Source organism: Silurus meridionalis, chromosome 1 (assembly GCF_014805685.1).
Source record: "Silurus meridionalis isolate SWU-2019-XX chromosome 1, ASM1480568v1, whole genome shotgun sequence".
In the NCBI taxonomy this organism is placed as follows: Eukaryota; Metazoa; Chordata; class Actinopteri; order Siluriformes; family Siluridae; genus Silurus; species Silurus meridionalis.
This window is the reverse complement of record NC_060884.1, coordinates 20,888,194-20,906,335: the sequence shown is the minus strand read 5'-3', so window position 1 is coordinate 20,906,335 and position 18,142 is coordinate 20,888,194. Positions and strand designations below refer to the sequence as shown.

General features: G+C 38.1%; 1 protein-coding gene across 18 annotated transcripts in view; it reads left to right on the top strand.

Moving 5' to 3' along the window:
- The window catches only part of ptprfa (protein tyrosine phosphatase receptor type Fa), a 212,469-nt gene extending 194,327 nt beyond the window's left edge, over positions 1-18,142 (top strand). For all 18 annotated transcript variants that reach the window (XM_046859634.1, XM_046859609.1, XM_046859588.1 and 15 more), the window contains 11 exons: positions 4,596-4,719; positions 5,667-5,842; positions 5,976-6,095; positions 6,190-6,344; positions 8,288-8,573; positions 9,028-9,206; positions 12,312-12,438; positions 13,688-13,813; positions 14,526-14,680; positions 14,817-14,952; positions 16,042-18,142. In XM_046859634.1, coding sequence (XP_046715590.1) covers positions 4,596-4,719; positions 5,667-5,842; positions 5,976-6,095; positions 6,190-6,344; positions 8,288-8,573; positions 9,028-9,206; positions 12,312-12,438; positions 13,688-13,813; positions 14,526-14,680; positions 14,817-14,952; positions 16,042-16,110 — 1,653 coding nt within the window. In that variant the 3' untranslated portion in view covers positions 16,111-18,142. The remainder of the gene's footprint in view (positions 1-4,595; positions 4,720-5,666; positions 5,843-5,975; positions 6,096-6,189; positions 6,345-8,287; positions 8,574-9,027; positions 9,207-12,311; positions 12,439-13,687; positions 13,814-14,525; positions 14,681-14,816; positions 14,953-16,041) is intronic.

Here is an 18,142-nt window from a genome sequence, read left to right as displayed (position 1 = left end):
CAAAGGGATTAAAAGATGTAGGAGTGTGTGAGATGAAAGGATTGGGATTGCAAAAGACTGGAAGGATAAAAGCACGAAGGACCGAGCTAATGATAGGTTAATAAACAGATAAGGAAAATAAGAAAATGGAGAGACTGAAGGATTCTTTTGCATGTAAACCAGCTTTAACTCAGGAAGAGCTAATTACTTGAATCAGATATATTAAAGAAGGAAAAGCTATTCAATTGTACAGAATACTGTATTCTCCATTTCATGGGAAACGAATGGAATAGAGATCTTGGACAATAGAGGGAAAGTAAGTGAATGAAGGGAATAGAGTGATGGAAGGATGAGGAATAGAGGAGAAATTGAGAGGCAGAAAGACAAATCCATTAGTGATAATAGGTGTGATTTGTCAGTGCGAGATGCAGGAAGCTGTATCTAACGGGCTGTTAAATAAGATATGCAGCTCCTCCTCTCTCAAACACTGCCATTATATCAGACAAGAAATACACTCAGGGCAGAATATGAGAGCTAAGACGTGGAGGTAGCCTCGAGGAGATGAGCGTAAAGGAAAACCCCTAAATGTTTAAAGAGATATTGCTGATAGGATGATGGGTTTTTTATTGTGCTGGGTGTGATCATGTAAGCCTTAAAAGTAGATGGTGTATCTGTGGCTTTATCGGTAAAGTCATTAGCCAAAGTCAAAAACACAATGGGCTATAAAATAGAGGTAATGCATCAATTGAAGTCCAAAGACCCCTTTACATCCACAAACAAGGAATGTGTGTTTTTTTTCTTTCTTTCTTTCTTTTTTTGGTAATTGAAGTGTTGTTTTGCATGATTCAATCAACATCCCATTAACCAGAGCTGTGGTGTAATTATTTCCCTAATTACTTTTTAAGAATGAATAAGAAACAAAAAGTAATCTGGATTTAGCCGCCTTTAATAGTGTGCAGTGTGTAATCAGTCATGTTTCCGGTAACACTCATAAGCCAGGATTTAATTAAACGTTTTTGGTTTTTTTGGTATTTTGCAGGTTCTTATTCCGCATGCTTCTTGATCAACTTTGAACAAAAAAATATCAGTACACAACCAGATGGTGGAATTATTATTACACCTTATACACTTCCTCTTGTACAGTACACCAGTGTGCTACTACAAGTGCTCTTCAGATAAAACAGCATTGAATTAAATAAGTGGAACACCTATATGAAAATTATTAATCACTAAATACTGATAAATTTTCTGCACATTAAATATTAAAGCCTGCCTATATTAAAGATATAAGTATTTCAAGATTATAATATTGATAGAAGAATGTTGGGGAAACAAAAAGCGTTGTTGGATAAATAAGGTTCTTAGATTCCTTGAAATGAGCCATTTCTTAATAAGAAATAAAATGTACTGTAAGTTTACAAGCAAAGGCACAACAAAAGAACCTTTAAGTGGTTTGGAAATTCAAAAAAAATAAAATGATGTTGTTGTACTATACTTTTCCACAGCGCTGCAATGTTTCTCTAAAGCACACCAATGAAGCCCAGCTTCATTCTCAGGCCAATGAGCATGGTGGTCTTTAAGTTCAAGGCTAAGTCTTGCTACATAGCTCTTTCATGGTGTAATGAACTTCTCCCTCCACTCTATGGCTCACATTCCACAAGTGTCTCACTACCTTCAGCAAAAGTCAAAATGCCTGTCTTATTATTAACCGTATAAAATAACATTATTATATTTCTTTACATCGGTTCCCTGGTGGTCTAGTGGTTAGGATGCGGCGCTCTTACCGCTGCGGCCCGGTTCGATCCCCGGTCGGAACCGACCCCAGCCATTAGGGTTGCACAAGCCTTAGTGCCGGTCCCAAGCCCGGATAAATGGGGAGGGTTGCGTTAGGAAGGGCATCCAGCGTAAAAACATGTGCCAAATCAAACATGCGGCTGGTCCGCTGTGGCGACCCCTAATGGGAAAAGCTGAAAGAAAGTTTATTATATTTCTTTACATGTATTGCCATCTCTTTTTTTATATATATATTTTTCAAATGTTTGTGGACACCTAACCAAAAGAACTGTGTTTGCTTTTTGAACATCCCATTCCACACTGTCCCCATTTGCTGATATAATTCCCTCCACTCTTTCAGGAAGATGTTCCACTAAATTTTGGAGTGAGGAGGTTTGTACTCACTCAACCATAAGAGTGTATATTCAGGCTCTGACGTAGGCTGAGGAGGCCTGGGGTGCAGTCAGCGTTTCAATTCAACTCAAAGGTGTTCAATAGGATTAGGGTCAGAAGTCATTTAAAGGCCACTCAAGATCTTTCACTCCCAACTAATAAAAACCATATCTTTATAGAGCTTGCAGGGGTATTATTCGAAGTTTAATTCTTCCACATTTAAAGACATCCTATACAATTATGTGCCTCCAACTTTGTGGTAACAGTTTGGGGAAGAAGCACATATGGCTGAAAAATTCAGTCTTCTCAGTACTTTTGTCCATATAGTGTTCTTGGGTATTTGTAATGTTTAGGCACTAAAGGGTTAGTCAAGTATAAATAAATACATCTTAAATCTTCATAGATGCTTTGTTTCATTGTGTTCATCAATTCTGTAGTAGCATCTGTCTTAATGACTACTATAAAATCTGCTATTGCATGTTTTCTTAATGCTAATTTAGGTTTATAGCTGACCCACACACAGACACATTTTCTTTTCTAATATTTTTTTGTAGTATCTGATCAATGAACAAATGAGCTATATTTTAAACCTGTATATGAATTATGTATTTTGTTTGGCATATGTCGTTTTTTTATGTATATATCACATTTTTTGTAAGTTAAAGGTGATGCAAAGTGAATTCCTTGGGGCAAAATCAATTCAGTCCATCAATGAAAGTCTATAAAGTGGTAGCAAAGTGGTACGGTTGTAAACAAGGAATCACAATGCTGAGATAATGTAGTGGTGCAATGTGTACAGCACAGTAATGAGGTAGGCTCAGGGTTTAGTGTGTATATATGCATGTCAGTGTACCGTAGGTTCAATGATCTTCCTCCGTCCTTCCTTTCTCTGGGTGTGTTCAGGCGTGGGAAGTCTAACAGCCTGAGGACAGAAGCTGTTCTAAGTTTGGGACTTGATGTAACAATAATGCTTTCCAGCCTGCAGTAGATAAAACATAATGTGGCTTCAGTGTTTGGGGTCCAGCACAGCCAGTGCAGTGCTAATGAGCTCCTTAGATGTAGAAGTAAAAAAAACAACTAAAAAAAACAAGTCAAATAAAGAACCTCGCTGACTCTCTGGTGCAGAACTTCACTTCTCTTGTCACCTCATTACTGTACCTCCAACACTCTTCAAGAAGCATTTTCACTCCCGGGTGTTGTGCAAGGAATAAAACAAGATGGAGAATGCTTGGAAAATAATTACCGACATAGTGGTGTGATGAGGCCTGGTGAAGAGAAGTTATCCCGAACGTGAATATTTGCCTATAACAGTGACGTGGTTTATTTTTCTTATGCCAAAGCCACACTTCATCACAATCAGTTATTACTATTTTGATCTTTTTTTTTTTGTATAGGGCTTTTGAAAGTGGACATGGTCTCAAAGCGGAGAAGTTTAGTAAGAAACCTTGAGAGGAACCCTCAAAAGGGAACCATCCTCATCTGGGTGGCATCCATTCATTACAGTTCCACCACTGTTAAGGCATGCTGTTTAGTGATGGCCACGCAAATGCAGAACTGTTTATTAAACCTGTGGTCCTGAGCCGTAGTAGTGGACTGTTGTAATAAAACATTTTGTGAGCTATTTATCATTTAGGTTATAACAGTATAAACAGTCTCTCAGTTAAGAAGTTAACAGTTAAGAAGTAGACTCCAGCACCAGAAACCTTACTGCTGCTTAATATTTGTGTGGAGCATGCACTATATGTAAGTTTCAAGGTTTACTCTAAAAGGAGCATCATTAGAACAAGTGCATTAATATAAACATGTTAAGATTTAAGCACTAAACAGCACTGTTGGTATTAGAGTTCTTTTCAATTGTGTACACTGGGTGCATTTTAGAATCATTAAAAACGTCTTGTTTATTTTTTTACACGGATCAGCCATAACATTAGCAACCACAGACAGGTAAAAAGAATAATACTTATTACCTCACTATGTTAGCACATGTCAAGGGGTGAGATATATTTGCCAGCAAGTAAAGGTTTACCTCTCGAAGTTGATATGGAAGCTGAAAAAAGTGTAAGAATCTGAGTGACTTTCACAAAGGCCAAATTGTGATGTCTAGACAACTGTGGCAGAGTATTTCATGTTGTTTCCTTTTATGAAGTGGCTAGTGAACGCTAGCCTGTCTGGTCCAAATATATATATATATATATATATATATATATATATATATATATATATATATATATATATATATATATATATATTCTGATTATTATTGGAATACTGCTACACTGATTATTATTGGAATATAAATCTTATTTGTATTCGTTGTCAGATAAGCAGATTAGGCTTTTGCTAACATGACTGTTTCAGAGGAAGGTTTTCCAAAGTTAAGTGCATTGTTTAAATAAAGCTAGGTAAAGCTAAAAGATTGAACTGATCATATTTCATCTGTCTGTTCACAGTCGATAGATCCTGGGCAGCAGTTCACCTGGGAACACTCCAACCTTGAAGTGAACAAGCCAAAAAACCGCTACGCTAATGTCATCGCCTACGATCACTCTAGAGTCGTGCTGTCACCCATCGATGGTTTGTAGCTTGAGTTTTATATATATATATATATATATATATATATATATATATATATATATACTCCTGTGCGTGTGTGTGTGAGTGAGAGAGAGTGAGTAATGAATAAGGAATGGAGTGATAGAGAGAGTGATCACTAACAGACTGGGTTAGGTTTATAATCTGTATTTTAATGATTAAGTAAGTGAGGGGTGCATGTAAGTGTACTACTAATCAGTAATTGATCAATTGAATAAGATATCAAGTAAGCAAAAAAATTCATAGGTGATAAAATATATAAATGAGAATCAAACTGCCTCATAAACTGATTTTTCCTTTGATAAAATGTGACCTAGAGTACCAGAAGCTACTTCGTATAATAGATCATGCTTCTAATTTGCAAATGTGTATGTTAAAGGTCCAAGTGTAGGGATGTTCATAGTTTAACATTTCTGGGCATTCAAACATATTAAATAAATTAGTATTCTCAATTCATTATTTCAAAGGGAAGAAATAAAAACAGTTGCTGTTATAGAGATGCTGTTAGAGGTACATAGGTGATTGACTGACCTGACAGCAAGTTGAATGCTGTTACTGTGCTGAAAATGATCTCTACAAAATTCCACTTACACTATGGTGATTTTTACACAAAAAAAAAAAAAAAATGAATTAAAGAATGTCATACTTTTGTGCCAAGTGTTCCTGGGCCAGGACCCAGATTTACTGTACAGATTTACAGAGCAGTTACTAAAGCTAAATAAATGAATGAACATCATCCTCATAACTCATATATAGTTACGTTTAAAGTTCTGTGCAAAAAGATTCCGATTCAATAATTCACCAGTGCTGTGGTGTAATGGGTTGAAATGAAGTACCAGTGAGGTGTGTTAGAGTACTGTTGCATTTCAATGGCACATGCATTGAATATTAATACCACTCGTGTGTGTCTGTGTGTGTGTTGTGTTCAGCTATACCAGGGAGCGATTACATTAACGCAAACTACATAGATGGATACAGGAAGCAGAACGCCTACATCGCTACACAGGGCCCACTGCCGGAGACTGTCAGTGATTTCTGGAGGATGGTGTGGGAGCAGAGGAGCAGCACCATCATCATGATGACCCGACTGGAGGAAAAGTCGAGAGTGAGTAAAAAAAAAAAACACAATCACACACACGCCGCATGTGCAACCCAAAGATAAAGCATTATTTCCGTGCACTGAATTCCCTCCACCTGCAACTGTTTGTTTTTGTGTGCGTGTGCATTTTTCGCTGCAGGTGAAGTGTGATCAGTACTGGCCGAGTCGGGGGACTGAAACGTACGGTATGATTCAGGTCACGCTGCTGGACACAGTGGAGCTTGCCACATACAGCGTCAGAACCTTTACTATTTACAAGGTAAAGTTTACAATCCTGAGTTACTTTAGCAAGTGAAATTGTACTTCAGATATATACATTCAAACTTAAAACAAAATGTGTGTGTGTGAGACAGACTGGCTCCAGTGAAAAGAGGGAGGTGAGGCAGTTCCAGTTCATGGTTTGGCCAGATCACGGCGTGCCTGAGTATCCTACACCTATCCTGGCCTTCATGCGCCGAGTCAAAACTTGTAACCCACCAGACGCTGGGCCCATGGTGGTGCACTGCAGGTACAAACAGATCTAATATAAATCATTATTAAATTATTAGGTTCTCAGTATTATTGGACAGTAGCATAATCTAAAAAATGATCTCTCAGTGGGTTTACACAATTCTTTACAATCATTTTACAAGAGAGAAGAATAACTTTACAAAGGATAAATAGTCTCAGGAATATTATGGATGAGATGCATTTCTTTGCTTGAGAAATCTACACAAATGTAAGCTAATACGCATGTATGTTGATTAATCTCAAGCTAATACTAGTAAATACAGCTTATAAAGAAGGGCTTAGTCGGAACTAGAACAAATGGATTGGAGAGAAATATTACCAGTTCTCTACTAGCATAAACTGGATTTATTTTCATTCAGATATTTCAAAATTGAAAGAAAAATTACTGCAAAAGAAAATGCTAATTAATCTGTTTGTCATCTATGATCATGTGAAAATTCTAACGATAAAGGACACAAATACAGAATAAATGGTTTTACAATTTATTGGTGAAATTTAAAATAATAGTTTTTATGTATGACATTAAAACATTCACTCATTTATTAATTCACTCATTTGTCTTCCGGTTCATAGCAACTTTACTTGTTGCTTTTATTTGGTGTTCAAATGATGAAAAACTCATAAATGATGGCATAAGTTTATACTGGCATGTTTATCTTTATATATATTAAAGCTGTAGCATTGAAGCATGTTTCCATCACTGTTTTTACTCATCTTTATCAGTAGACCAACTTTTCACCCTCTGCCAAGCACAACCATTTCTAAGAAATATCTATTTTTTTTATAGATAGCTCTAGATTCTTTATTTGGATTTTGAAAATGCATGCACAGTAGAAATCACATATATAAGCCAAAATAGCTTACACACATACACACCTCTCTGGTATGAAAGCATGTGAGAATGAAAGTATACCCTATATATCAGGACATAATAACAATCAGCTGGTTCTTGGCAGGTCTTAGAATTAGGTAAATGCATCCTCAGATGAACACTGCCACTATGTAGTATGCACCATGTCATTATTCTTTACAAAAATCAAGCCAAAATAGATAAGCCATGTGTGAAAAACTAAGTACTCCTTCACAGATTCAATAGGAATTAAAAGGGCTAAGTAGCAGCCAGGTGCTACTGATTAAATGCCATAAAGGTTTTAGCAGTTTGTTGGTCTGGAGCATTCAGTTATGTGTTCCCCACAACACTAAGAAGGAAAACATCACCAATTATCTTAGAGAAGCAATTGCTCCCATTTAATCTGTGAAGGGTTATAAGACCATTTTCAAACAATTTAAAGTCTATCAGTAAGATTATTTAAAAGTGGCAAAAAGGTCAGATTGCCCAATGCTCAGAGAATTTGCAAAGAACTTAATAGTTACACCTCAGTCTCTTCAGGCCTCATATAGCATGTTAAATATGAAAGTTGATAACTAGTAAAAGACTGAACAAGTATAGTTTGTTTGGAAGGATTGCCAAGAGAAAGCCTCTTAAAAAAAAAAAAAAAAAAAAAAAAAAAAGGATGAAGCATGGCTTTGGTTTGCAACATTGAATCTGAACAACCCACAAGACTGGAACAATATCCATTGGACAGATATGAACAAAGCAGAGATATTTGGCCATAATGCACAGTGTCACATTTGGCGAAAACCAAACGCAGCATATCGGCACAAACATCTCATACCAACTGTCAAGTACAGAGGTGGAGGACAAAGTCAAAGTCCAGACCAGGATTTAAAAAAATAAAGCTGTGAAAAAACAAATGCCCCCAAACCTCAATAAACTGAAGTAACATTGTAAAGTGGAGGGAGCCAAAATCTCTCAACTATTGCTGCTTAAGGTGGTTTTTATCATTAAGGTGTTCACATTTTTTAGACATAGTTTCTCAATTGTATTATTCACTAACAAAACTTTTATACATGCTGATTTACTCTGTGTCTCTGTGCCAGTGCGGGCGTGGGCAGGACGGGCTGCTTCATCGTAATCGATGCCATGCTGGAGCGAATGAGACACGAGCAAGCAGTGGATGTGTACGGTCATGTGACCCTGATGCGCTCTCAGAGGAACTACATGGTACAAACGGAGGATCAGTACATCTTCATCCATGACGCACTGCTGGAAGCAGCTGTGTGCGCACACACGGAGGTCCCAGCACGCAGCCTTTACTCACATCTCCAGAAACTCACAAACATAACTCCGGGGGACACCGTCACTGCCATGGAGCTGGAGTTCAAGGTCAGTCGAGGGGGGACATAAACTTTAAACACTTTATACTTTATAAGACCCATGCGGGTGCTCGCAATAAACACTAAGGTTTATCTACTGTAACATTCAATAACATTTCAATAAATAAAGGAAAAATTCTGCATCCCATAGTTGATCAATGCTGCTGTTCCACAATACAGTGATAAAGACATGTTTATGTTAGAGGTAAATATAAAATAATAACGACGCCATGATTCCAAAGAAATTTATCATATAACTGTGAAGAATTTAATAGGTGTCTGCACCACACACACGCTTACCATGTCCATGGCATCCTTCAGTGCTAGAGGCCTCCATGCAGAACTGAACAGTTGTTACAGTGTGATAGCTGTCTTCCTGTGATGGAGTGTGTACTGCAAACTCGTGCTGATGCAGTGATGTTGTAAAGGTGCTTTATAACCCTCTCTCTTTACTCCCATCATAGAAACTGGCTAACTCCAAAGCACACACCTCCCGGTTCATCAGCGCCAACCTGCCGTGCAACAAGTTCAAAAACCGGCTCGTCAACATCATGCCGTACGAGTCAAGCCGAGTGTGTCTGCAGCCCATCAGAGGAGTGGAGGGGTCCGACTACATCAATGCCAGCTTTATCGACGGATATAGGTGTGTAATAACAAATATAATACGGATTGTTTGTGCTATTGTTTGCCAGTTTTGGTTAAGATATCCGACTTTTATTCAGAAGGCCATGAGTTCAAATCCCACCACCTAGCAGCCCCTTGAGCCAAGCCCTAAACCCTCAACTGCTCAGTTGTATGATTAACAAGGGCATCTGCTAATGCTGTAAATGTAATGGACACTGAGATTTGATGAAGAACACAACTAAAATTGACAACTAGTATCTTATCCCTTTTGGCAAACTTTGAAGCCTTCTATTTATTACATAGCATTATTTATTAAAATACATTTAACAGCAATGCGTATTAAGTATCAAGCAACAGGTGCAACATATCCTTTTAAAACATAGCAGCCTCTGCTTGGTTACACCCCGGCAAAGCGTAACGTGAATCAAAGTAGGGCGAGTCCCTAATGCCCATATGTGCTTGTTGAGAATCGCATGCCAAGTTTTCTTTCCAGATTCCTGCTATAACAGCATCCATTCTTCTAGGAAGGCTTTCCACTAGATTTTGTAGCATGACGGTAGGAATTTGTGCTTATTCAGCTTTAAGAGAATTTCTGAGGTGAGGAACTGATGTTGGGTCAGGAGTCCTGGTACACAGTCAGCTTTCCAGTTTATTCCAAAGGTGTTCAGGGGGTTGGGGTCAGGGCAAGCCAAGTCTTTACAGTCCTCACGTAGAGGTATTTTCAGGCTGGGCAGCTTTGGAATCCTTAGTTCTAGTGAAGAGAACAGCATATCTACAGCATTATAAAAGCTTTCTCGACTGTGTGCTTTCAATTTTGTGAAAGCAGTTTGGGGAAGAACCACATATGGATTTGGTGGTCAGGTGTCTCCTCATAGTTTTAGCCATACAGTGTAACTCGAGGAATGTATGGACCTGAACTTAGAAGAAATTTAAATGATATAAAAGTTGCTTTTTAACAAATTGTTAGGCTTTTACTCTTCTACAACTGAATACTGAATTATTTATATTTCCAATATCCAGCATCACCCAGAAAAGGCTAGGTTTCATTTTTGAGTCTGGTTCCTTACAAGGTTTCTTGCCAAGCGGTTTAGCATGTGATGTAGGTGCTAACACACTTCGGCATTGTTAGAAAACATCACAAAGGTCTGTTAAAAAACAGTGTTGGAGCACAGAGCACTATTTAAAATCGTGTTACAGACAGCTGAGGTCTCAGAGGACCCAATGCGATGGAGACACTGATAGAGACAGAGAGGAACAGACAGCTGGAGAGAGACAGAAATGGATGATTTGATGTCACAGGTGAGAAATGGCATGAAGCACAGGGTGAAAAAGTGCGAGTGACATCTGGAGAAATCAATGGTCTTGCACAGGGGTGAAGGTAGAAGGAAACTGGGCTTGAGGAAATATCTCTCCTTTTCTCTCTGTCTATTTCTTGACCTGTATCTTACTCCACCCATCATTCTCATTACTTAATCTCTTTATATTTCTCTCTCTTTCTCTCTCTATACTTTTTCTCTCTTTCTTTTTTCTTTTTAATCATTCATCTATCTCTTTCTTTTCCCTGTGGGAGGAAAATAATTGGTGTTTCTCTCAGTGCTGTGTGTCAGTATAAATGGAATATGTTGGAAGGACAGTCTATGGGTCTGCCAAAAGACCAAAGAACAGGTAACACAAAGAAACCTTATAGCCCTACTAAACTAACTGCCCCAATATCCCAGAAAACATTGTATGTGTATATAGATACTGTAATGCCCCCAACTTTAGTTATATAAAAGATGACTATTTTTATAGTGTTTCTACTGCAAATATATTAGCTTGATGTTCCAAACGTATTGACATTTTAGATGTTGATCAGGGTTCAATCCTTTCCACAAAGGGCTGATCAACAGATGTGGCATTTGGTTGGTTTGCCACCCACACTGGCACTTTCTGAAAAAGATTGGACACACCTGATGTACACAATTTAAGATGTAACTCGACCTATGTTCAGTATAGATGGTGTGGATCTTTTTTGTGTGTGTGTCATACAAACAGCTTTAATATCAATAAACAATTATTATAACACTGTTTATAACTTATATATAACTTGTTAGATGTTCTATTTAGATGATTTCTTGGAGCATTGTAAACCAGTCCAATCTGGTAATCCTGTCACTAACAGTCCCTTGTGTTTCCTCAAGAATGGGGAAGTGTGATTCCTGGTCCACTGGGCCTTTAGTAGTGTTGGTCTGCACAATTTTAAGAAAGACAAGTGAAATGGTAAGACATTGGAAGAATTTTAAATAAAATAAAAATCCATTAGTGTTAAACAATGAGTGTTAATTAGTAATAAACACTATATAAAATGTGAGTTGTGAACGTGCACTTTGTATACTATATATACTATATATATATATATGGGGCCATTTGCTCCTATGAATGAGCTACCACTGCATGCATATTGTAGCTGTACAAATAGCAAATTAGAGTGCAACTTTCAAGATGTTGAAAGCTGCCAACCTGCCTGCCAACTGTGCAGTGTAAGCCAGTTTACAGCACCTGGGGGACTAGTGGTGGTAGTAATGAGGGTTCAGTGACTCTGCATCTTTAACCCTGATCCGGTGACGCCCACCATAACTGCCATATTGTTAATGAAGAAGGAATGCATTGGTTGAACAGATGATTAGCCTTTTTGTGTGTGTGTGTGTGTGTGTGTGTGTGTGTGTGTGTGTGTGTGTGTGTGTGTGTGTGTGTGTGTGTGTGTGTGTGTGGTGTCCTACTCACTACCTATTATAAAACTGATGACCTCAGCTATAATAAAACACATCACTGGTTCAGATTTGTCCTCAGAAGTAACTGTTCTGACCGTGCTTGCTTTATTGCTGCAGTGTCACATCGCCCTCTGCCGTTCATTCACAGTTACTGCAGCACTGTGTGCGGTACATAAGTTGCTTTTCTCTTCGATCTGGAAATGTTATTTTTTCTTTTCTTTTCTTTATCTCCTTCTCTTATGTTTTATGTTTTTCCTGTCTTTCCTCCTCACTCTTTTCGCCTCCTCTATTTTGCTATTATTGACATTGCATCTTTTTCTACTCCATTACTCAACATCATTCATTATTACTATTTGTGTTCTGTGTGTGCGTAGACAGCAGAAGGCGTACATCGCGACACAGGGTCCTCTGGCAGAGACAACAGAGGACTTCTGGAGAATGCTTTGGGAGCACAACTCCACCATTGTAGTCATGCTGACCAAACTCCGAGAGATGGGAAGGGTAAGTCTCACATGGCAGTGACATCATGCACCAAAGCAGCTGACATCCATTTGTTTCCACTGAAAGTTAGAGATTGCCATTAGGAGACCACTTGGAAGGTCAATGAGTCGCATCCAATTTGTTTCAATGAAAAGCTCTGTCAGATAAAGAGGAGGCACAAGCGCATCCAACATGTTGTGAGGCACAAGAATCATGATGATGAACTTTCCACTGATTAGCAGATCAACAGCCGGAGTTGATGTTATAGAAAATTACCTTCTGATAACATTTAATACATTTTTTTTTTTTATTTATCAATTCTGTCTTATGGTGAAGACAAAATATTATTTTTATTATACATCTTCTGCATGAGTGTGTCAGTAGAAAGTAGAAAACTGCCAACGTCCGAATTTCAGACTTTGCAAAAATTCAACTGCATGAATACTGCATTTCTATCGTATTAAACAAAGAACGGTATTAGGTAACAGAACCATTTTTAGATTACAGAAGCTGTCTGGGATTTTACCTGCAGACACAGAAGAAAGTACAGGCAAAGCTTGCAGAAGAAATGCAAGTTCTCTGAGATAGTTGGAAAAACTTATAAAAGCTCTTCAGCTTGTAGCTATGGAAACTGGCACACTTTTAAATGCAGAAGGGTTCACACCATATACTCAATAGATTTTAATTTTAGCAGTTTACAGTAAAAGCAATAGAAGGATGGAAGCTTTTTATTTCATTTATTTGGTGGTTCCTTTGTACTGCCAAAGTTATACATGTGCCTACAATTTTAGCACAATGCTGTCATTATTGTAAGCTTTGATACTGAATTAAAATATAATATAGCAAATGGAGCAACCTCAAACCTTGAACTAGGAGTTCCATATCATTCAGCAATGTTTAGATGGATATAACGGTACATAACCAAATCAGTAGAAATGTCACAAGGCAATATAATGGATGTGGACATGTACCTGTAGAATTACAGCAGTATAGACATAGCAACTGTGGTGCAGTGGTGAAAAAATGTGGAACATTGTGAGATCAAACTCATTGATTGTTATCTAAATACATTTATGACACACAGTATCTCCACAGAGACAATCATTCTGAATAGAAATTTAGATGCAGAGCTACGTTTTCAGTGTATAGCTTTATATGAAACCAAATCCAAGTATCATGTCTTGAACTAAGACAGACATACACCTACACACTTCAAATCTCTGTGTGTGTGTGTGTGTGTGTGTGTGTGTGTGTGTGTGTTGCCCTGCAGGAAAAGTGCCATCAGTACTGGCCAGCTGAGCGCTCAGCACGTTATCAGTACTTTGTGGTGGACCCCATGGCTGAATACAACATGCCTCAGTACATCCTGAGAGAGTTCAAAGTCACTGATGCCAGGGTACAGCATTTCTTTTGTTTTATTCAGCACTCTGAGTTTGTGTTTAGGAAGTGGAGCTGTCTGATCGTTAATACTTCCGTAGCTGGAAGAGTTTTAATTGAACTTTTAAAGGCAGCACTTTATAAAAAAAAAAAAACATGCATGTTTACTCAGCTTGCATCTCTAAAGTGTTCATTAGTATTAGTTTACTAGTAATAGCCACGGTAATGTTTATTGGTTTGTACAGTAGAGTTTTGTTAAACAAACTGGCTAGACAGTTTCGCTAATATTAGCTAATATTAACTAGTTAATAGTTTTAAATGACAGGATTATAAGCAACGTGCTTTGTAGCCATTTTCAGTCACTGTTAAAGTTCATATTGGATTTCAGACTGGAGTTCAGAATAAAATTAATATTATAGTTTCAAATTCGAGTTCAATCTGCAGTTCAAATCATTCATATTGGAGTTCAAACTAAATTTCAGATTCGAGTTCTCATTAGAAATGAAGTTCAGTTTAGAGTTCATGTCCTCATTGGATTTGATAGTGGAGTTCATTTTTGAGTACAAATTAAATTGCTTGTCATTTAATGTTCCAAATGTGGTTTAATTGATTGGGATGATTGGGATCTGTTAGTGTCTTCTGATTGAGTTTTACTGGTTGTATTAGGGTTTACTGTGTTAACACTGAGGTAAAGTCTAGTATGTGTGTATAACTCCGTAACATTGTTTCAGGATGGCCAGTCCAGGACTATCCGGCAATTCCAGTTCACTGATTGGCCAGAGCAGGGTGTGCCAAAGACTGGGGAGGGATTTATTGATTTTATTGGCCAGGTGCACAAAACCAAGGAGCAGTTTGGCCAGGATGGACCAATTACTGTTCACTGCAGGTGTGTGTGTGTGTGTGTGTGTGTGTGTGTGTGTGTGTGTGTGTGTGTGTGTGTGTGTGTGTTTTTTTACATTTGTAGCTGTACACGTCAGTGTAAGTTTTGTATGGATTGACTTGTAAACACTTGTATTCTGCAGTGCCGGCGTAGGTCGTACAGGAGTGTTCATCACTCTGAGTATCGTATTGGAGAGGATGAGATATGAGGGCGTGGTGGATCTGTTCCAAACCATCAAAACCCTGCGCACTCAGAGGCCAGCCATGGTACAGACCGAGGTAAGGAGAGCAAGACTCTGTGAAAGATGTTGAACTTTCTAAACCAGAAATATGTGGTCAACTCTGAAATTTTTTTATAAAAGTTAACAATTTGTACTTTTCATGAAAACATACATTGTGTTGTCAGTAGGTGCGTTTACATGGAGCATTGTAATCTGTTTAAAAGTCCAATCCGAATGGAAATGCTCTATGTAAACACCTCAATTGGAATAAAAATGCCCAAACTGAATGAAATTGCAATCGGTTTGAGAGGAGTGCGATAAACCTTTCTATAAATAAGGGACAAAATGCGCTTCTTCAAATCTCCATGTGATTTCGGAAGCTTCCTCTTCACCTGGCATCAGATCTTGTATCGGCCTATTTTATTCCCTTGCAAAATATATACATGAACTTTTTAACTGTGCCCTTGTGAACACTTGTACAAAACAACTGCGACACATATAATCAGGGGAATTGGATTTCTGACTGTCATTTCTTCTGGGGGCATAAATCCCTCTACCAGTCCACACAAACGTGTGAATGACCGGCAAGTTTAGTTTCCATTTCAGGTCACTAAATTCCAGCAATACAATCTGCTCCCACCAGTTTTTACTACGGGCCTCCATAGAGGGGTGGTATTGAGACGCTCCTTAGAGACGCACCGCCACCAAAAAGCTCAGCTCCCTGCATCCGTCTTTTCCTCATACCTTCCAGCAGTATAATTCCTACAAATTTATGCTGTTGCTTGTTTAAGAGCTACACTTTACATAAAAATAGTGCGCATAAAAAATCCTCCATGTTGACAGGAATAAAAGGTGGCAAACAGGACAGAGGCTAATGTGCACATGTCACAAGGTCATTCCGATTGAAAGCACCGGCACATGTAAACACCATATCGGATTACATAATGTCTTGGAAACTGTTCCCTGAATCTTTGAATTGGAATGATTTTAATGACAAAAAAGTGTACATGTAAAAGTGGCTAGTGAGGATGAAACACACGGAGCAGTGGAGTTTTATTTAAATACATGTTTTGCCTATTTGCTAATAGCACAGTTCCTTCTTTCTGTGACATACAAATTAAATGTGTGTGTGTGTGTGTGTTTGCAGGACCAGTATCAGCTGTGCTACCGTGCAGCTCTTGAGTACCTTGGCAGCTTCGATCACTATGCAACATAACTGCTCATCTGAAAACCTCCGGAAATCCCTGAAACGCCCCTCAGGAGAGCAGGCGGATCATTCTGAGCTACAATACACACTCCACTGATTCAGTTTAGGGGTTCAAAGCGAGTAAGAGAGAGAAGGTGAGATAGGGAGTGAGAGAAGGGAAAAGGAAAGGGAAAATGTGAATGGCAAGCAGGGTGCTAACAATTCCTTCTAGTCCTGCATCCATTCCTCTTTCTGAACACAAAAGTGCCGCTCTGGTGTCAATATTACTATAAAACATGTTATAGCGTAATAATATCTCTGAATCCTGCTGAGATTGAAAATCTTACTAATGTTTTTGTTTTTTTCTTTTTAATCCTTGTTGTCATATTAATCATCATAATTATTATTAATTATTATCATGACCATACAATATACAACTCAACTATGTAATTGTTGTCATTTATACTGGTATCTGTAATGGGTCTATTTTTATTCTTATTTTTTTATCCTTTTTTTATATTTACATATTTTAAAATAATCTTATTATTATTTGAAATTCTTATCACCACACGGTCGTATATGTTTAGTACATAGGCGTGTATTTTAACACGGCCCGAACACACTGAGCTGCTGATCATTTCTTTGTTTCTATCATTGTTATGTTAATGAGACTGAGATTATTCAGCAGGGGAGAGGGTACGAACCTTTACTTCTGGCACCTTTTTAGAACAAAATTATGTGTGTTCATCACGATATTAAATGATGTGAATCCAGAGTCAGTGAACAGTGATACCCGAGATCTGGGAATGATGAAGAGTGTATAAACTGCGAGTTTGCAGGGATCTAGGCAAAAAGAAAGAAAGAAATAAAGGATCAGACATGTACCAGGAATTTTCCTCTTGTTTTAAAGGTTGAGTCAGCGATTTTTAAAGTCGAAACACTTTAATGAAGCCCTTCTCACATTCAAGCAGTTGCCTATAAGATACTTGGAGGGAATGCATAGCAGATGTGCTGTGTTTGTTTGGAAGTTTCACAACAGGTAGTGTTAGCTATCTGTTGAGGATCCATTTACACAAAGCTGTGGCCGATCGAGCAGAAATCCAAAACATATAGGCAGGAAATACTTTAAAACACAATTGGTCATAAAATATCTAAAACAATGTCTCAGACAAGATCAACAAGGACAAACAATGCTCTAAACACAAAAAGTTGTACAAAACTTCTGTATGAGTAAATGTCCATGTTGGTTTTTTATATATATGCTAAAAAGAACTGAACGTAATCCGGAAATGACTGTTAGCGGTTGCACTAGTATTGCAGTGAGCACAAGCCTCCGCTGGGAATAAAATGTCCTTGTTAACAATTTTCAAAAATCGCTGACAGAACCTTCAAAAAAAAAAAAACTGTTAAAATGAACCAAGATAACGACATGGCTTCTTAACACAGTATCATAATTGAGATGGACAGGTCTATCATGATGTTTTCACTACATACATGCCACACACACACAAGACCACAGAGCACAGTGATACAAAACATAAAAGTACACCACAATGAATCCAACACATAATAAAAAACGTAATACAGCAGGACATGACTCTATGTTCCGTATGTCTTAGAGTGTGCAAAATATTAGCAGGGTAATCCAATGTTTCATACTGTGCTGTTATCAGCATAATTTCATGGTTGATTTGAAGCCGCAGCATGGAACCGTTTTGCAGATTCTACTGCTCCTGAAGTCCCCTACACGTGGTATTTTCACCTACCGTAATCATCACACGATCGTATGTCACTGTGGCTCGGAAGGACAATATCACAACATAACCAAGAAGAATCACCGGTTTAAAGAATCTCAAGCGCTTCCCTTCTCTGAAGGCTAAAAGTGAGGTGGATTTAAACACACTGGACCCGCTCAGCGTTTGAGTCAAGATGCGAGAGGCTGCAATCGCTCTGTTGGACATGCCGTTTGTTTTCTATTTGTTAATAAAAACAGAAGAGAAAGAGAGGAAATATGTTCCAAATACCTTGATGTTAATAAAGTTGAATAATTGGGTTTTGTATA